This window comes from Trematomus bernacchii, unplaced genomic scaffold (assembly GCF_902827165.1).
Source record: "Trematomus bernacchii unplaced genomic scaffold, fTreBer1.1, whole genome shotgun sequence".
NCBI lineage: Eukaryota > Metazoa > Chordata > Actinopteri > Perciformes > Nototheniidae > Trematomus > Trematomus bernacchii.
Window position 1 is genome coordinate 1467359 of NW_022987662.1, and position 22244 is coordinate 1489602.

Consider the following 22244-nt stretch of genomic DNA (forward strand, 5'->3'; position numbering starts at 1 on the left):
GAAATGAACTACAACCTCATGAGGTGTTAATTGATTGGATGTTTTGCCAGCGGAAGCTTTTATATTTCCTGTTTTGATTACACACTGCAGAAAAGATGTTATTAATGGATCTGCTTCATCAGAAATAATAAAACAAACCAGGAGTACAGCTGGGTGTCTAGTATGAGCAATCAAGGTTGGATAAACAAAACCATTAAATCAAATTCCCTTAATAGATTTACTCACAATTCTAATTACAATTCTTAATAAATAAAGGATATGAGCCACACCGGCTTTTAATTATAACTTTCATTATCAGTTTTTTTGGTTAACTTATTTGAAAACAAGACCTTAACGGTGGGGAATGTAGACACCAGCTCGAGTGCGCTAGAATTTGAAAGTACGCAGCCGAAAAAAAATCTGCCACTTCTTCACAGAGCCCCTCCTCCAACACACACGAACGCGCACATGACCAATGAGGGCACGAGATAAGTGTGTGCACAGATGGAAGGCTGACAGGCAGGTAGGCCATCCAGTTATATATCCGGCTAAAATGATTGGTCGTGCTTTTTACAGCGCTACAGCTTCCACAGATGATTTTTTTAAATGTATTTATTGTCAAAGCATTTAATGTATTCATTGCTATCAGGATGTTAAGAGCATTCCATGGAATATAACAAAAAGTGTTTCTGAAGTGAATTACCTACCCCCACCTTTAATGGAAGTTAAAATGCTCAGTTTTGTTAATTGGACTTTTTAATCATTTTAGAAGCTGTTGTTTTGTTTGTTTTAGTGTCTTTCACTCACACTTCTAATGACTTTCAAATGTTCTTAATAAGTTAAACAAAGAATACAAGACAGGAAATGCCATGGTGGGATATATCAGGGACACACAATGGCCGATTAGAAACATATATACTGTACAACCTATCAGTCCCATTCAGGAAGAGTACTTTTGGTCAGTCATCATTCTCGGTCACAGCAATACAAAACTGGAACTCTCTACCCACTCAAATCAAAGACATACAAACACATACCACCTTCACAGCTCACTTAAAAACATGGTTCACTGAGAACTACACCTGCACACACTAGTCTGTGTTGAGTGTTACATGTTGTGATCATGGATGTTGCCCCTCGTTTCTGTTGTGTGATTGTGATGTGCTATATGTGACATGTACTGTATGTAGTAACGTGTGTTGTTTATTGTTCTCTTTTATCCATCCCTTTCGCCTGTATCTACTTGTCTTTCATCCTTATTATTTTATTTTATATTTTTTTATAACTAATGCTGTTGATATATTGTGATTTTAAGGGTGTCTATTACCATCTGGCCCGGGGACAACAGCTGGAAATTAGCCATGTCGGCTAAAGCTGCTCCATTTACTGTTTTTGTGACAGTTCATCGATGGGGACTGTCCACGACACTATAAATAAATAAACTAAACTAATATATACATCAGGGTTCATACACTTTTTCACCAATGATTTTCAATTACTTCTCCATGACTTCTCCATGACCTTTACCTAATTTTCCATGACCAAAAAAATTACTCTCTCAGCGGTACCACTGAAAATGGGTTATTTTAACATGGAACAGGAAAATAAGGTCTGAAACATGTGGTGCCTATCTAAAACAAATCAAATAGTAGGCTTACTAGCTTCTACACGCTAAAAGCAACTAAAATCTCTCACCAGCAAAATACCTCGACAGTTAAATGCCATTTTACGTTTCATTACTATACGATACAGTATTTATTATCATTATAGTATTACTATTTCGGCGATTTGATAAAATATAAATTATATTTGATGCAACTTTAGTTACATTTCCATGACTTTTCCAAAACTTTGGGAAAAATATTGTTTTCCATAACTTTTCCAGGGCCTGGAATTAGCATTTTGAATTTCCATGACTTTTCCAGGTTTTTAATGACCGTAAGAACCCTGATACATGTATGGTATGTCCTCTTCAAAGGAACCTGTGCAATGCCAGCTTCAGGATTGCCTGAATTGCCATGATATATAAATCAGACCGGATAAAGAGACCATCATTACAATAATCCTCACATCTGTACAAACGACTTGTTTGTTATTAATATCCACTCAGACTGATATCGCGTATATCTTCAGGGAATCCTCATTGTTATGCTAATGTATGCAGTGAAATGCTTCAGAGCCTCTATTCCATCGGGGTCATTTTTCTTCTTTGGGGATGAAATCTCAATAAGGCTTTGTTCCTGAGATAATGAACGTGTCAAAACCCCGAACTTCATCAAGGAAACAAGCGGTGTAGCGAAGAATTAAACTCTCACACCGGCAGAATGTGTGATACAAACACATCATGGCTCCTCTACAGAGTGTGAAGGTTAAATAAAACATAGGAGCTGACAGCTATTACCATGGAGACTGGCCAGAGAGAAGCCCTGCTCTCTGCTAACGCATTTCTTGCTTACTTCTCTCCAGAGTGCTGATTTGAAGGAGGAGATTCTCCCCTCGCTCCTGTCAGCCCCCCCGCAGCGCTAACACTGGCCAAGAGGCTGAGCCCATTAGTCCACACACACTCCATCGGCAGCTTTTTCTCTTACAAGCAGAGCACTACACACCAATCACTGAGCGAATAAGTATAATCTCAAGGCAGAAATAGTGGACTGCTGGGTCAGAACTCAGTAGAAAAAGTCAAGGTAATGATCGAGTCCACTTGAAGGTGAAAATTAAATTACGTTAATTACGTTATTTTATTTATTTAACTTAAATGTGGGGTAGGTACGTTTGAGAAACCAGCTCGAGATCGCTAGAATTTGAAAATACACAACCGGAAAAAATCTGCCACTTCCTTATAGAGCCCCTCCTCCAACACACACGAACGCGCACATGACCAATGAGGGCACGAGATAAGTTTTTTCCCCCGATGGAAGGCTGACAGGCAGGTAGGCCATCCAGTTATTTTAGCAGGGCCGGCTAAAATGATTGGTCGTGCTTTTTACAGTACCACGGCTTCCACAGATGACATTTTTTAATGGATTTTTTGTCAAAGCATTTAAGATATTCATTGCTATCAGGATGTTAAGAGCATTCCATGGAATATAACAAAAAGTGTATCTCGAGCCGGTTTCTCAAACGTACCTACCCTACCTTTAATGACTCTCTCCTGCAACGTGCAATTAGCGTAAGACAGGAGTATTTTACAGACCATGTGATTTGAATGTAATTATTGTTTTTTCATTGGTTAAATGTCAAAGAAACAACACTTCTTGTGTTTCTGAAAAAGACAGCTTCTATTGGGAAGCACTAAACTGTCCACTAGTAGAGGGCAACATGATAAAATACTCTTAATAATTATAATTTTCCTACTAACTAATGGCTTCTATAAAGCCATTTGTCTTTACTATGGCAACAGAGAGTATAATTAGGGGATTTAAGTGGGTCAGAGGCAGAGAAAAGCTGCAGGGAGGCAACGCTAACAATATTGGATAATGATTCTACAATGCAATAATAATAAACACAAGGGACTGAGTTGAGAAATTGACAAAATAACCAAATGACAAACTCTGTTTTAGTACTTGCCAAAATTATCCATTAAACATTCAAGGATATCTATGATGTAAAAAGATCTCAAGATGTAATATATTGAATTTAATTACTCATCATTATGCAAGACGCCTTATGCCTCATTATCCCCAAAACACTCAAAGAATCCCTATTACACATCCCCTAACAATCACATGTCAGAGCTAATGTTGGAAATAACCCTCAGATGTTTGTCCCTACTCACAGTGCCCTGCTCTTAATACACTGAAGGAGAGTCTTCTGTCATTAACACATATCGTATGTCTCACACAATGTCTCAGAGTTGCTGCGTGGAGCTTGTTAACACGCCATCACATCCTGAAACCGAGCCAGACGATGACAGTGCAAAACGGGCGTCTTGGCACCCTGCAGAAACATTTCCCAATCGGTGCCAAATAAAAATAAAAACAGCACGTTTTATTGCTGTTTGAGGCAGACACACCACCAAGTTTACAAGAAAAGCAGCTGGTGAAAAACAGGCAGTCTGAACCTCCCCGTGTCGTACATCTGTCTTTTTCCCTGAGCACAGCAACATGCTACTAATAACATCACTGCTGCTGAACCTGGATCTGCTGCTGCTTGTAACTTCAATAATAAGAAAATCCAGATTTAATTGGGGTTTGAGAATGTTCTCCCTTCACTACTGCTTATGAAACACTTTCAAGGGACAAGTTGATAAATGCATAATTTAAGCCATAAAAGACCATGCACTCTCCTGATAATTGGAAATAAATTACAAGGCGGAGATGAAGAATGAGTTTCCTCAACTGAGTTTTTCTGTCAGCTAAGAGTGAATTATTGTCCTTGTGTGTTGGCCGGAAGATACAATGTTTTTAAATCATAATCATCATCATCATAGAGCACATTTGTAACACAAACATAGTCAAAGTGCTCTACAAATGCATTTGAAAGAATAACAAGATTTTTATAGGAAATTCATCACTTTGTAACACTCGCGCTTCTATTGGTTAGGGCTCCAACACAATGTACGTGATAGGCTAAGGGGCGGGACATCTCTAAGCGGTTGACCAATCACAACAGAGCCGGCCAGCTAACCAATCAGAGCAGACTGGGCTCTGGTTTCAGACAGAGGGTGAAAAGGCAGTGTGAGAAAAATAAAGAGCTTTCTGAACATTAAAGCATGGAGACATGGAGTCACACTTCTTATTTAAATCTTACCGATTCAGTGCAAAGGCGTAGTGGAACTTCACGTGTGGATGAGCCACGGGGTCAAAGGTCGGAAGCTTTTCCAGAGTCTCCACCAGCTTCACGATGGACTCATAATCCTGGAAGATAAGTGAGTTAAGAACACACGGATGAGCTCCTGATCATTGCTAAGCATTGTGGGACAAAGTCTTCCAAACACACTCCAACCCATCAAGGTCCTGAGCGGCTTTGAGGCCAGAGGGAGAGTTTCTGATGCATTTTATTCATTTGGCCTGAGTCTCAACTATCTACTTAACAACAAAAGCACTTCAATAATTGAGTGGCCCCTTCATCATATTTTAGTTTCTGCTACTTTCCTACATAGTCACTATACCCAAAGCATGTTGAATAATTCAGCACGTCGTGGATGCTTGTTGTCCTAATAAAAGATTCATGAGGCTGAGCGCTGCCCATGGTGAGAGGGAGATTTGGGGCGAGGAGCGCCATTGCATTGCTGAGACTTAAGAGTGGAAAAGAGCGGCAGATTTAAGACGAGCAGACAAAACGCTTCGCCTCGAGCTCTCCACAGGAGGTCTGCTTCTGTTTGAGAAAGGATAGCTCGTAAAAAGTAATGACGCTGACAGATTGATGCTGAGTGTCCTCTGTCTAGCTGGTACTGTAGTGATGAACAGTGTTTTTCTATGCCAAGGTCAGTAGCAGCACACACAGATCATCTCTACTTAGTCTGCCATTTGTTTGAACTCAAGTAGGGCAAGAGCTGAATGTCTGATACCGTAACAGTTCCTTTTAGAAATGTTTGGGATGTTGTGCTGAAAGTCATGTGTCAAGTGTTCAGGGTGTATAATCAAGGTTTTGACATGGTTTAAACTTCGAAGAGAGCCATACATCCTGACTGATAAATAGTTTATTCTTCTGAATTGAAATTGAAATTGAGCAACACTGTGCTTTTAAAATAATTGCTGTCATTTAAGAGGTTATTGTCGGCCTCCAAAAGTCTGATGAAGATGGTTGTCTGACTTTAGACTGTGCCTTATCTTTTGTGTATATGCATGTTTTTCTTTATTCAGTTTGTGAATGATTACCTTACAACCTTTCTATTATAACTTCACTCTTAACTAAAGCATCTCTGTGATCTCCATGGACCAAAGCGACATGAAGAATGTTATATAGACGAGAGGCAGTCTGTAAGATGGCAGGTTCATCCATAGCATTACAATAGGAAGAGGGGGCTTTTCTCTCAGTGTTGATTGATTTCTGGTAAATAGTATACACTTGCTTATATGAATAAAAGTCCTTACTCAAAACAAACCACGAAAAAGAATATCCAACAACACATTATCTCCAACATCTAACCTATAATTATCCTGAGGCACCACTTAATTCAACATTATGCTGATGTTCAGAGTGATTCCCAGAGCAGGTGCAGGAGCCATAATGCTACCAAGCCTGAGTTTAGTATTTGTATTATTATTATTATTGTTTACGTCACTTTTATTTATTTGTTGAGCACTTCCGTTATTGGGTGTGGTTTGTGTATATAGGCAGGGGTGCACATAACTGGTACGCAGGTACGCATGCGCGGCAACAATCTGAGAAATGCGTACCGTCACTTGTGTCACAAAGCGCATTTGCGTACCGACGTACTTGTGAAGCTTTTCCAGAAGGCGGTTAGATCGGACAGAGTCGGTCTCCGTGTGCACAGACAGGGCAGCTGTTAACGCCAGTCTGTACAGCAGCACTGCGCTAATACAGCTGATCACAACGTTCACACGCTCTGTGGTCACGAAGCTCTGTACACCCCCCCCCCCCCGCTGACATTCGCTTCATGGGAACTTTGAGGGGAGCCAGAAGTCGGAGTACCAAACACTGACTCCAGGTATACCTCACTGAGAAAGTTATGTGCACCCCTGTATATAGGTCACCTGTTTCATGGGCCGTTTTGTCCCTATAGTTACTGTGTTTTGATTTAGTCTATTAAATATCTTCAAACTATCTTAATTCATTATAGACTATAGGGAAATTGAGCCGCCACAGCAGTAGTACCTGGATGTCTCGGTATGTGAGCAGCAGGTTGATGACGATGTCGACAGAAAGGCACTCCACGTTGTCGAGTCTCTGCTGGATGCGGTTCAGCTCGTTAGCCAGCTCCACGCCGGTGTAAAGCTCCCGAGCCTTTCTGATCTCATTCAGAATCGTCTCGCGGAAATATTGGCTGTAAAAAAAAAGTACAAAAAATGTCTTTATAATCAAGCATTACATAAAAAAAACACCCTCGTTTTTAATTATTAAAATAACGTACAATAGGTAATTATAAGCCTTTCTAAAAATCATACTAATTCTACTAATTTAGACTCTCCTTGAGGGGTAATTGTAACGTGATTGGAGTTTTAATTCATTTACTGCTTGACATAATTTTTGATTATTCTCTAGTGAGACAAGCTACTTTCCAATTGTCTTAATGAGTTTTTTCGAGGAAGTCTCTCATAAATATTTTAGAATTCCCACTTTCCCCAGTTGAGTAATTTGAATTAATAATCATACCAAATACAATATATTAAAATATAAAACACTGATTATTAAAGGATCATTGTTAGCGTGACAGGGCATCAGCAAACAGTAAAGATAACAGGTAGCACAGGCCATATGGCAGAATATATCAATCACTACTTTGTAAGCTTATAGCAATTATAATTAGAAGTCACGCTCCTTCAAACAATGTACAGAATGCTCTTTAGATGCCAGTGATACCTGAGCCGAAGCTCCCAGCTATCCTCTCTAGTTAGACCTTCATGCTTGTTGTTCGCCAACAGACAAAAGATATCAAAAAGCATGTTTTTCTTTTGTTTTGTGCTCGTTAAACCTGAGTCACTATTCCTGGAGCTGAGCGAGAACCAACTGGCTGCTTCATAGCATCGCCTGTTGGCAGGAAAGCCTAACATATTACCCCAGCAACTGAGGAGGTGGTACATGTTTCAAAAAAAGTAGATCACCACGCAGGTGAGAGTTGAGTGATGCCGCACTACATAAAATAATTAAAGCAGGTAAAAATATGAAGAGTGGGATAATAAAACAAAAGGCCTGTTATGCTGGGAAAGAGTCAGAGTTCAAACACTAACACTAAGCTTCATTTAGCTCAACAGGGACCTGAATGAATCACGGTATAATGGCTTCTTCTTCATGTATCAACCAACACCTCCGTTTGCATTTAACAGCTTAAAGATATGTTTACAGACACATATTGGTCACTCATTTCACACATACAGTACAACATGGCCCTGTCATTAAACACTGTGACGGTACATTTCCTTCAGAGGAACTTGTTATAATGAGTTATATTGAAGCTATTTGATATTGTGTTACTGTCAATATTAATACTGGCAAAGCAAAGGTACATATACATATTGTGTAGATATCTTACACTATGTTCCTGTGAGTATTATTCAAAAGCAGTGTTTGTATTTTTGGTAGCATCTGTTTCAAGGTAGCCTGAAAAATGTGTAGCCTACTATGCTTTTCAATTTCACAATTTGGTAACTTGCTTTTGGCTAATGACCTAAAAAACGTGATGTTTATTTATGAACTATATAATTAAGCACGTAATTGTATTGAGGATCTATTGGTCATGATGATGAATGGCATCAATAGCTGCTTTCACACCAAGTACTTTGCCGTACTTAGTTCCCAGCACTTAGTTCCCAGCACTTAGTTCCCAGCACTTAGTTCCCAGCACTTACTGTAGTACCCCCATGGAACTAAAGAGCAGATCGCGTTCACACCAGAATAAGTCCCTGAGGGAAGATTACGCAAATGAAGCAATGAAGCCGCTGACGTCACTTCTTCTTTCGAAGCCCATACTTCTTTATTTTTACTTGAGTAAAGAAGTTTAGTCAGTACACACACACCACAACACAGACTATAACACCCCTTGCTGTTAAATACCAACCAACTATGTGCAATATGTGCAATATATATATAGGCCGTTAATAACTGTGTAATATATACCTGGCTGCTAAATCTTAAGAACTGTTACAGGATGTGTATTTTGTAAATTGTGTAACTTTTTATTTAATTTAATTTTTTATTATATTATAACTTTTTCTTTTTTGTTTTGTTTTAATACTTATTTATGCATGCTTCTACGTAACATTAAGCAGTAACAACCTACACTTCCCCTCTGTGGGACTAATAAAGGTATTCTGATTCTGATACTTCTACCAGAGTATTTTTAAACACGAGTATCTGTACTTCTACTTGAGAAAAGGATGTGTTTGTCCTGGCTCCAAAATGGTGGAATGAGCTCCCCATTGACATCAGGACAGCAGAAAGCTCACACATCTTCCGGCGCAGACTGAAAACTCATCTCTTTCGACTCCACTTCGAGCAATACAATTACTAACAAAGCACTTATATACTAATAAAGCACTGGCTTATCTAAAGCTAGTTGAGTAGCACTTGAAATGTTCTGGCTCTATGAAACCTGATGTACTTATATGATTCTGTTTTTCTTCTAGTTTGTATCTTCTTGGTCGAATGCACTTATTGTAAGTCGCTTTGGATAAAAGCATCAGCTAAATGCAATGTAATGCAATGTAATGTAATGTAATGTTTACTTTTGCCCTCTCTGTTCTCTACCATTCAGTGTTACTTACTGGGAGTTAGACTGGGACACTTTGAGCAGCTGGATGAAGCGGTCCAGCAGCGGCATGCAGATGGGCCCCAGCAGCATCTCGAAGCTGGGCTGCATGAGCTCCGTCAGGCCCTTCATCAGGCTGCCCTCGCAGCAGTACACCTTGCTGTGGGGCGTCACCATGTAGGGGATGAAGGTGTAGTTGGCTGAGCACGTCTGTTGAGAAAAGAAGAAGGAGACAGTTTAGAAAAATAGCTACTAAGAGTATATTTAAGCACCAGAGGACTCATTTTATATAACATTGTGGGTTTAGTGTGAAGTAGTCATCAGCAATATTTTAACCATGTGGGTGAACATTTAGAGAATCTAAAGCACTCGATAATGAGATTCAATACGACCCAAAAAAAGGATAAAAAATACAAATATTAATTATGTTTTTGTATAAAATCTGTAGTTGAATCTTGTCCTCTTTCAAAAATGTCAGATCAAAAAGTCTACTTAGTAGCTGTTATATTTTCCAATCATATCTTGCCAACTTTCTCTGCCACTGAAACTGCAGTTGTCATATTTATATTGAAATATCCATTTTTTTTACTTCTTCTTCTTGGCTCAAAATAAAAGTGGAGGAAACATTATTGATCTCCATTTTTGTCTCTATTTGACATCCTTGGCTGTACAAGATGTGTGTGATATTATCAAGAGCTCCAGGATAGCTGTGCAGTGATGCTACGTCACTTTGTGCAGAATTGTATTCAGCGGATCTATTGTGGTTTTAGTTTGGCTAATGAGCATATTGCACATATGTATGAATAACCATACTTGGAGTATATTGTATTATCGGAAGTTTAACAGTATGCAGTACAAGGCGTGCATTTACAGTAAATACAATCATTCATTACCTTATCTAAATAACCTGTCAAAAGCTCTTTACAACCAAGTTCATAGACACTGTATAGTAAAAGACTACATAGTGCAGGGGAGGAAGCAGATTGCCTGGAGGAAGTCGGAGCTGTTTCCCCTGTTTGAGACGGGTCAGGTAACAACATTAAGCTTTGGCTTTGTCCAAAGAGACAATAGTGTTTGTGTTGTCTTCACTGAACCAACAGGAGGAAGTATCTGTATCAGCGCTGACAGTCCCATTAGGAGCTGCTCTCTTGTTGCAACCACAAAAACATACATCCTTGCACTTACAAATTCCACTTGTTCATGCAGTGTGATGCTCACAAACACCGAGCAGAAACAGTCGTCTTGCTGCTCACCTTGTGCAGAGATCTACCCTGTTACTTGCTGCAGCTGTGGCATGCAGCAGTCATGTATTTTCACGTCTGTTTCAGTTTAAGCTGCTATTGTAGCACTAAAAGTGTTCTTCTTTATGTACTTAGCTCTAATTCCTGACATCTGTGTTATGTCTGGAGGTAGATTTTCTCCTGTCTGTGTTTGTTTTGAACTTCACATTATGCTCCTGGTTCGGTTGCGGTGGCCTGCCACTGCTGAATAAACAACACAGAATCACTGGTGGTGCTCTTTGCAGACAGAAAATGAGAGAGGCAGGAACTCCACTGTTGACATCCCCAAGAAACAGCTGAGGTCTTTTCAAGGAGAGCTATTCCCAGTACTGTATGTCAGACGTGTGGTGAAGCACACCAATGAGCGCGTCAGAAGACGGTTGGGCTGCCATACAGCTGCATCCTCCTGACGCCTCTGTCATAGTTTCAGCTTCTCATGCAGCCTCTTTGAGAAGAAGCAAACACTGCTGCAGCTCTCAGTGCTTGACAAAAAAGTGAAGTGAAAGGAAGGTGTGGTGTTGAAGCAATGAGAGCCATCCGCAGATAAATACTTCCTCCTTTACAACAGTAGTGGATGACATCACTGGTGCATGCCATCTGCGTGACCTTTTTTTCTTAGGTTAGGTGTAACCAGACAAGTTGCAAAATCCTGACGGTAAATGTAGCACCTTTCTGTGTGTGAGATGCCTATAGACACAGGGATCACATGTCTTTCACAGGCACTTATTTCAGGGTGACTGCAGGTAATTTGAAGCTAATCTTCACTGGTTGCCAACAGGTTTCTCGGGTAGCAGAGTGAAACACATGTGACAGCAGTGGCTCATGGGGAATCTGTTGAATGTGACCGACAGTGATTCAGTTATTCAACCAGTGACTCATCTGGTTTGACATCCTTGCCGATGGTCAATCTGCACTTATTGGAAGATTTCAGCTGCATGCTTACTCACTAACCTTCACAGGAACACACTCAGAGCTGACCACAACTCAATGTTGGGGAACATTTGCCAATGTATACAGATGTCCAATCAGTGTTGATGGAAACTCCTCCTACCAGGCCTCAATATTTGAGAGTGTGTCAGTGTAAGCTACTTTTAGTAAATCTACACACACACACACACACACACACACACACACACACACACACACACACACACACACACACACACACACACACACACACACACACACACACACCACACACACACACACACACACACACACACACACACCACACACACACACACACACACACACACACACACACACACATCACACACCACACACACACACACACACACACACAGAGCAACAGTACATTAGATATGTTTCAAATTTGATGGATAATGTTACGTTTTCCATACATATCTGGTCTTTTTCTCTTGTAAAAGTGACACATACAGTACTGTTTGAAAATACTAACAACAAACATATTCTTTTGTCCAAGCATGTTTTTCTAAAGTATGCATTATTAAACATTTTAATTACAATATTATCTATCCATCTATCTATCTATCTATCTATCTATCTATCTATCTATCTATCTATCTATCTATCTATCTATTAATACTGTGTTATAAACAAATGATCAAGTTGTAAGAAGGGTTACTTTTGGTCCTGGAGGTCTTATTGCATTATATCATCATGTACAGTATGCAGACATGAGAACACGAGGGGGGAAGGGGTTAGCATGACTGGCATTTTTGATCGTTTCCTGTGACCGCCTTTGCATACTCTCTCATAAATAAACACTGTGTCTGTATATAAACTACGTCGCTCACAGAAGATTAAAGGGTTCTCTTTTTAGGAATAAAGTGTTTAGTGTTTAGTTTCATGACCACGGAGGAGCTTCACTATTGGCTGGAAGTTTCCATGTGACCTTGGTGCTTTTTTGAATTAATATGATTCATATGTGTCTAAACAGGGCAATTAGAATTAAATATATTTAAAATTATATTAAGATATTGCTCATCATAGCCCATACACAGATACCATCAAAGGGATGGAAGAAATTATGCAGATATTGCTTTTTAAGTGCACTTCAACCCTCATAGAAGCGACCGTGCAGAGGAGATTGGAGTGCTCTAATAGAAGCAAGACAGAAGGAGAACAATGAGAGCCCATAGGGGAGAGCAGCGGGTTCACATCCTCATAATGTGAGTGATAATCAGCTCTCCTCACATGCTACGAGTCAGAGTCAGAGATCAGGAGATCCATGCAAAGCAGGGCCTCAATCCACTTAGGAGAGCCAAGCCTTTTATCTCAAGCCTGAACATGGACTTCTGGACTAAAGTCAGTCTCCTGCTTCCGTCTTAATATTTGCTCTAAAGCTGAATTAGTTGATATGAGAAAATCAATTGTCAAGAGTAGTGTAATCATCTGTTTATCAAGCAAAAATGGCACACAGACAGATGAGTTAGTTCCAGCTTCTGTAATCTGTTGAATGCGACTGTACTATACTATACTGTACCAGGGCTCCAGAACACTATTGGCTTTGTCCTCTACATACTGAACTCTGTGAATACTCAGAGCTGTGAAACAATGCACATTCTCAACTAGAAAAACATAGTACACGTTTAAATTGGCTTAAAGAGGCCTAATTCTGCTTAGTTTACCCTTACCTGTAGTGTGTTGTATCGGTTTGTGTGCATGTAAATGGTCTGCAAAGGCTAAAATCACAAAGTGAGGGGACTTAAACCTAATGTGTTGAAGTGGGTCCATCTAAAAGGAATTACATTTTTCTTTAAACAACATTACGTGACTCGGCACAGAGAAGGATTTCCTTAGCTTTGAGGCAGCACCTCATTTGAATGCTGCCGTTTTTGCAAGTCAAATTTTCCAAATGCCTGATCCTATTTATGCAGATCAAGCCCATGCAGTCACTGTAACTCATGAAACAGCTGTCATCTGAGAAAAACATCTCCACAAATGGAAGAGAAGATCATGTCATTTGACAACTTGCATTTCTGAGGAACAATTATCAGCCTCTTGCCAAAAGTGAGCTGCGAAAGAGAAAAACCTTTATAACACCGAGGAGAGAAACGTAAGGTGTTAAACACTCGGCTCTCTGCACGTTGCAGAAAAACATATTCTCTGCACATAAGATGTGTGATGTGTGCGCAATGGGTGAGTAACGTGTTAAAGGCGAGGAAAGTCAAAGAGATTGCTTTGTACTCACAGTGTTCTTCTGGCAAATGATCTCCTGGAGAGAAGAAGAGAAAATACATTTAGAGATTACAAAAGGACACTTTGTTTAATAAATAACAGAAAGGTAGACATGCAAAAAATAAAATTATAACTAACGTGGGAATTCCAAACATTTAAAAAAGGTTTTATGAAGAAGGAAGTACATTGAACATGTCTGTTTACCATGAAATCGGCTAATGTCGTTTGTTGAAAGCACACTGAGCCTCTTGTCTCGCAGAAAGCCAAATATTCAGACATTGAAAGTGAGTTTTTTTGAAATATTTTGCATCTATTTCAAAAGGTCTATACAACTGTTGTTGCAGCTTGAAACACCTTCAAACTCTAGGACTGAAAAGAGATGTAATTGTACATGCTGTGATGCATCAAGCACAGACACAGGAATGATTGTGATGCTAGTCTCATCATCACACATTAGAAGAAGCGGATCAATGAGCCGAGCTAATAAAATATTTAAGAGCACTCATTTTACCTCACTGAAATTACATCAATAAATATTAATATCTTATGTCACTGATAAATCACAACCACTTTTCATGCAAGTGCTGAGATAATCTACTAGGATATGAATCAATAAGGATATTTTCCTCACCTTCATTTGTGATCAACTACACACGTTTACATTGGGACTACTTTTGTTATTCCATAGAGGAAAATATCACTTAAAATAAGCCTGACCAGCATGAGGGCACACCTCTTTAGGCCCATGTTTATTTTTTCTAGAAGGGCTCCAGCATTTAAAGAAAACTCCTGACATTGAAACAGCCCCCTTTGAAACCGTTTAGCAGCCTGATACAGATCAGAGAAAGCCACCAGAGGTGTGTGTGTGTGTTTTCAGTCGGGGTGGGGAGCAAACCACAGGAACTCCTATGAGGAACTGTCTGAAACAGAGCAGGCTATCTGAAGCTTTTTACGACATACACAGCAGGAATAATTGAGCTAAAAATGTACATTTGGGTTTTTAATGACTTCTAAGTTCAATCTGCACTCGAGGCTGTATGGTACGTTACTCTGACTGCACAGCGAGAGGAAAACCGAAAATAAAGGCTTCAGTGTTTCTCCGCTACAATTTTCAATGTGTTCAGCTCTGGCCTCAGTGAACCACGTCTCGTCTGCTCCATAAGACTCGCACTGTTGTCAAATGCTGACTCAGCTTGGGTGAGTTTTTTTGGGGTAAAAGTAACAATCTGACATTTTACTATGAATACAGATGTGTTCCTCTCCCTTACAGATTGCTGTTATAGAGCAGTTATTTTCATGAAGGTTTTGGTTTATTTCATAACAGTGTGTCATGTTTTTTGAAGTTAGCAGAGGTGGTCTTTTAGTTGCAGTAGGAGGCAGCCCACGTCGACCAAAAAAAACCTTCAAAACATGAGTAATCAGCACACAGAGTGCATAATACCCTAAATGTGTTTTAAAGTGCCGAACCATTTCAACTGCACCATCAAAATATAAAGTTAATTTACATAAATGGTTGTAGCACTTACAATGGTTTGGCTTAATCTGAGTTTATAAGGTTGACTCCAGTTATTCTAAGTTGCTTTGGATAAAAGCAACAGCTAATTGAAAAATGATATGAAATACAGTTGAATTTGTGTCTTAAATTGAAGAGCTCTCAATGATGGACAATACTTCAAAACCGGGACTATATTTGACCTGTTTTTGGGCCATGACCCTAATTCCAACAACATTTTTTTAACCCTATCATAATTTTTCTTTTCTTTTCCAGCTAACAAACAATCAACACTGAAATGAAAATCTCAATCGTGGAAATTAAATGATTTAGTACCACCTTATGGTACTGCACCACCACCAAATAATACATACATTCAACAAAAGAAATACAAGGTTTGATAGAAAAGAAAGGACATCACAGGAGTGGACAGACTGACAGACAGCTCATCTCTGAAGGGCAGAGAAACACAACTGAGGACATCCAGGGGTTAAACACTTAAAGAAAAGTGGTTGATGACTAAGTGACAACAAAATTGTTCTTTTCTGTGAACTCTATTTTCATCAAAGAACTACATTTTTTAAATGAGGCCAACGCCGACTTTCATAAATGCATTTCCTTCCTTCATATAATCGATGCATTTATGTGCCGCTGCCCGCTGCCACCAAATTACTTTCCTGTCAATCCCCTGTCCCTCTCCCTCTCCTAAAAATAGCTTTCAATCACCACCTCTGTGAACCTCCGTGATTGTTTGTTAATGTGTGTTAATGCTCTCTGTTCTCACCTTCAGGGACTGGAGGGAGTCGGAGTTGGTGTCGCAGTACAGGATGATGTTGTTGGCCATGCTGAAGCTCTCTCTAACTCCCAGGTGGTAGAAGAGCGAGGGCTGCCGGAAAGCGTCCGTCATCTCCACCACGGCGATGTCTGATGAGGAGAGACAGGTACAGACAGTCTAGTGTTAGGTGTCAACTTTCATTTAAAACGTTTCAGTTCATCTTGACAGTTTCAAGTCCTCAACACCAAACTTTCCTAAAGGGATTTATTTCCAAAATGCTGCCACACCTTTGGAAACACAATATAATTGTATCAAGTTTCAAAGGCTTAATTATCATATGCACAATAGCCTAGCATAGTTGATGACAATGACAATCTTATAGAGGCCCTATTTCCCTTTCCTGTAGTGGGTTATAGCTTTTAGTGCATGTAAATGGTCTGCAAAGGCTAAAATCCCTGTGTTCCCTTCAGTTCCTCTCCCACACACTCCCCCCCCCCCCCCCCCTGCCTGAAACGCCTCCATTGGACTCCTTTGTTTACTTTGTAACATAGTGACATCACTGTGTAACACTCACACTTCTATTGGCTGGCATTTCAGTCTATTAAAATCCTTATACGCAAATATCTAAGTGGTTTTAAATGTTCAAATAAAATGGAATCGAAGAGACTTGAGTCTGGAAATTGTGCGGTGGCATTTTTTAATGATTTATTTTGTAATACCTTGGCTTACTTATACAAAATTGGTAAATACATCAACAATGAAACGTGTCAACAATTAATCCTATAAATAATCTGTGTGTAAAACCTGCATCAGATCAGAGGTCACAACAACTTGATACCTTCATTTCAGTCATCATCATTATTGTTCTGATAGAGAGAGACACAGTGATCAAAGGTTAATAAACAAGTATACAGTAAAGCCACATCAAGTGTGTCAGTATTTCACATTACAGGCTGTTACACTGCTATAGATTCCTGTATCCGAGAAGTAAGTCGAGCTAATTCAGAAACACACTCGTGAAAAACAGATCTGATGGTTTGAACCCGTCTTTTCAACTCAATCTATGAATACAAATACGCTCAACACCACACTGACTCCAGCTGGACTCGAGCATATGATCCGGATCAATAGGTCAACAGCAGTAAATATTGCAGAGTGTCACTCAAGCCAGCGGGACCTGCTTCTGCTGGAGGGGCGGAGAGTTCCCAGCCTTGAACCAAGAGCTGAAGCAGCAAAACAGACTGCTGTGTTTCCAGAGAGCTCTTAGGGTGCTGTTGAACTGATCCAGAGATACTGCATGAACCAGCCAAAAGCATGAAGTCCATACATGTTTGCACTTAAAATGATGTATGTGACACTAACGCACATCAAGCAAGCACATCTTGTTCATTAAGCGGAGAAAGCTGCACATTGCTCTGTATATTTTTCATATTTCTGTGCATTGCTACCACTAAAAACTGCTGTGAATGCAGAAAGGTGTCAAATGTTAGCCTCTCAAACATTGACTTTTCGTGCTTTCCTCTGTTTATATCATGTAAAAATGAATATGTAAAGACATCCATTTGGATTTTAAGGAACTGAGATTAACATTTGTCACTATTTACTGACATTTTCTACACCAAATTGATTAATCGAGAAAATAACGGGCAGATTGTTCAGAAATGAAACTACTTAGTTAATAACAAAACTAGCCAACTGTTTACAACCCTTCGTACATGCGTTTTAAAAGGACATCATGACATACAAAGTGTATACTAAGCAGTACAGTGAACACAACATGGGGCGGTAGTACACGTTGTCCCCGAGGCCTCGAGCCACTGATAACTGATAACAACAAAAACAGAGTCGCTGCGCTCCAGTAACGACAGAGGAGCTCTGAGAGATAACACACCGCACCCTGCTTTTTCATCTGCTTCCAACTCTCCACCTCTCTGTGTCAACAAACACATCACATGCAGCTAAAGAGCGGAGGATCTCTGAACAGGGAGAACTAATATGTTATAGGTCGTTTCAGGCCATGGACCGTTACAGCTGGTGGAGTATCACTGTGGGAATGCACTCAAATATTCACTGTCAGTCAGATAATAGGATTTTCTATTCCGAACATTTGATGGCAGGGAAACTGTCTCTGATTGTCTCGGTGTAGTGATCTTGAACAGGGCAATTATTATCAGGTGTTATCAGGTTATGACCCAATTTGCACTCAAAAGAACAACAAACAGTGAATCAAAACAACAACAAGGAGGCATGACAAGTGCAATTAAGACCAGATTGCATCGTTAAATACACCAGAGGCTCAAAAAATGGTCACTTCCAGGTTTTTATATAATTTTTTAACTTAAAGCTTAGACTCAATACAAAACACATCTTACCCAGGTTGCCCAAAATCACAAATGTACAATCTTTATTCAACACCCACCACCTCTGCTTTAGGTAAGGAACAAGAGATCGAGTGGCAATTGAACATCGACTAAAGTCACAAAAATAAGGACTGGAGAAATAACTTGACTTCTCGGAGACTTGACTTAAAGATTTATAAAAAGAAAAAAAACCTAAGTGTAGCGACAAACAAAAGTGTCCTAGAGGCTGAGGTCGAAAAATCAACGCTGAGATCCAAAAATGCTTAGAACAAGATCGTATTAATGAAAATGATTAACTTCTTATAATATGCACAATACCACTCTCTCACCTTCTCTTCCACACACACCTCACACAGGTATCTACTATTCTTGCCACCCATACCCATGTGACCCAACAAACCCCAACCCATAATTGATCACAATATAATAATATTATAAACCAAATTATAAAAAATAAAAAACCTTATCAAATGTACCACAGGAATCCCCACTCTCTGACATTCATGGCTCCTACACCAAGTATATTATACACATTTAATGATTAGGCCTCTGCACCGTTAGGACTGACTTTGTCTCAGCTTTGCTAACACATCACATGAAGGAACATGTTCAAAAGATTCTGTCCACATCCTCTCATGCAATTTGCATATTGCAACAAAAACAGGAAACGCTGCAATTATCAGTACTTTCAGGTTCAAAATGGATCAAATAACAATGAATAATATAAAAGTGACGAAGTGATGACCCAAAAGAAAATCACATTTCAGCTCAGTGGAGCGTTTTAGCATCTGATTGTTTTGGTTTGGCATTTTTGATTAATTCTCACTACTCTACTCAGCAAAAACAACTCTCATACTCCCACTGTTCACTTTCACCCGAGCACCAAACAACAGATGGACTCAGTCAACAGATAGCTGGTGAACATAGTGGAGCAGTTATCCTCCAACGAAACAAATTAAATCACAGCTAAGGAGAGGGAATATTGGATTTACATTTGTGGGACTGACAGAAGCACAACACCAAATGGATCTAATGTTGCTTTGTGTCTGCTGGGCTTTTTTCATTGCCCACAAGTTGCAGACAAAAATCTATTATTTTCCCACACCACGCCGCTCCGTGGATTCCAGTAACTGCTAGAATCCACTTCAAGACACTGGTACTTGCGTGTTGTGAATGGATCTGGCCCTTCCTACATCCAGGACATGGTTAAACCATACACCCCAGCACGTGCACTCCGCTCTGCATCAGCCAAAACGGCTCGCTGCACCCGCACTGCGACGGGGACCCAAGTTCCCATCAGCAAAAACACGTGGGTTTGCTATCCTGGCTCCAAAATGGTGGAATGAGCTCCCCATTGACATCAGGACAGCAGAAAGCTTACACATCTTCCGGCGCAGACTGAAAACTCATCTCTTTCGACTCCACTTCGAGCAATAAAATTACTAACAAAGCACTTATATACTCACAAAGCACTTATATACTAACAAAGGACTGGCTTATCTAAAGCCAGTTGAGTAGCACTTGAAATGTTCTGGCTCTATGAAACCTGATGTACTTATATGATTCTGTTTTCTTCAAGTTTGTATCTTGTTGGTCGAATGCACTTATTGTAAGTCGCTTTGGATAAAAGCGTCAGCTAAATGCAATATAATGTAATATAATGTATTAATGCAGCTTTAAAAACAGCTTTAATAGCTATATGTACTCCTCAAATCAATGTAAATCATTACAATTCAACACCAGGAGGACAGTGAAAACACATTTCTGCTGAGATCATTCAATATTAGCAACCATTGAATGCTGATCATTTGAATGAATATCCATTTTAAAGAGGCCCCATTATGTTTTCGGGGGTTTTCCATTTCCCCTAGTGTGTTATATGGTTTTGGTGCATGTAAATGGTCTGCAAAGGCTAAAATCCCAAAGTTTCTCTCCCCTGCCATTTCCATTGGTCTCCTTTGTTTACTTTTGTAACATAAAGACATCAGTATGTAACAGTTCCGCCTCTATTGGCTAGCGCTCCAACACATTGCACGTGATTGGCTTAGGGGCGGGACATCTCTAAGTGGTTGACCAATTCTTGCTGACAGAAATATATAAGCGCCCCGCCACAATAAAAGCCCCTCTGTCGAGCTTGTAACACTCTATACCCCGGATTATAATATGTGCACAAGAAGCTGTTGACCAATCACAACAGAGCCGGCCAGCTGACCAATCAGAGCAGACTGGGCTCTGGTTTCAGACAGAGGGTGAAAAGAGGTGATGCAGCACAGGCAGTATGAGAAAAATAAAGAGCTTTTTGAACATTAGAGCATGGAGACATGTCCCAGTGGAGACACTAAAAACTGATATGTACCTGAAAGTGAGCGTAATAGGGCCCCTTTAATTCAATGGCTGTGTCGCTACATGCCAAAACGGCTCTGCAGAGAGATCAGAGCTTCTGTCAGTGATGCAAATTCATCCAGGAAGCAGGCCTCAAAGCTTCTCATCATCACCCCCCTTTCCTCCACACCATCTTCAGAGAAACAGCCTGACATTTTCATTACGGCCAAGCAGGCAGAGGACAGGATATAAGGCATATTAAGCTCTGTGGCTCTGTGCAATGATGCAGAATATCAACTCTCCGGATGAGTAGACAGTGTCTTCACATCAGGATTTCTGCCCTGCGACATGTCAGGTTTCACTTTCTGACGTATAAAGCGGGGGAAGAACACCTTAATCCTCACTCGCTGACCTCTCTGCTTAACAACCACTTGCTACTTCCATATCCATGACGCATTTCTATTAATGATATCTCCATGATCACACCATTAATGAATATTTGGACATCTACTGTGTCATATAAAGTCCAAACCAACACTCACAGGATGAAAGCATTAACTGCAAACCTGATTAACACAGAATAAAATGCTGTTTCGCTTCTTCAGGGCTCTTATTTTATTCACACAAGTTGCTGAATGTCAACATCCAGACAGCGTGAGGCGGCTGATGAATAAAATATAGGCTCGTCTCATTTCTCTGCTGGCGGGAGACACCATCAATATTACATTGGCAGAGAGCTTTTAATGCAAACAGGCCATTAAGAAGCAGCGGTGTAACACACAGCTGACAAAAAAGCTTGTTTTCATGGATGCATTGGTCTGCTTAGAAACCCCACCTGCTTCAAAGAAACTACTGAGGTATTGAAGATGTTTTCTGTCATAAAACAGGGCTAATATTGGTAATATATAAAGCCCTGCACGTATGAAGAGAGAAAAGGGCACGACATACGTGAGTGTCTTCTGCCGGGAGACGTGCAGCAATCAGTCCTCATAAGTGCTTTGGACTCACAGAAAAACCCCTGAGAGCTGATGACACAGTGTGAAGTGTTTCTCAGTCGACATGCATACATACTGACTATAATATCATAAAATAAGACATGAAGAACACGTCCCGCACCTTAATAACAAGCTGAATGCAGTGGTAGTCGTAAAGAATCACTTTCATCCTTCATTTCCCCGACAGGATGTTTGCTTTTCACTTCACAAACGTGTCTTCAAATCAGAGTTACAGTTCTAGTGCAGGCAGCTATATATCGTACTATCTGAGCCCAAACATACTGAGTTACAGTAAACAAAAGCTCCGATAGTAAGTCAATGCTACACCCCAGCCAGAGCTTTAAGGTCTGCTGACCAGCTGTTGCTGATAGTGCCCAAGACCAGGCTCAAAACCCGAGGGCACCAGACTTCGCAGCAGCTGGCCCTAGGCTCTGGAATAGTCGGCCCCTCCATGTGAGGTCGGCCCAGACACTAGGGGTTTTTAAATCCTCACTAAAAACACACTTCTT

General features: G+C 40.1%; 1 protein-coding gene across 1 annotated transcript in view; it reads right to left on the reverse strand.

Annotated features, from left to right (window-relative positions):
* map3k5 (mitogen-activated protein kinase kinase kinase 5) overlaps positions 1 to 22244 on the reverse strand; it is an 80720-nt gene that overhangs the window by 40381 nt on the left and 18095 nt on the right. Inside the window, exons 2-6 of the mRNA XM_034135514.1 lie at positions 16068 to 16207; positions 13805 to 13828; positions 9366 to 9559; positions 6760 to 6928; positions 4729 to 4835 (exon numbers count right to left, since the gene is read on the reverse strand). Coding sequence (XP_033991405.1) covers positions 4729 to 4835; positions 6760 to 6928; positions 9366 to 9559; positions 13805 to 13828; positions 16068 to 16207 — 634 coding nt within the window. The remainder of the gene's footprint in view (positions 1 to 4728; positions 4836 to 6759; positions 6929 to 9365; positions 9560 to 13804; positions 13829 to 16067; positions 16208 to 22244) is intronic.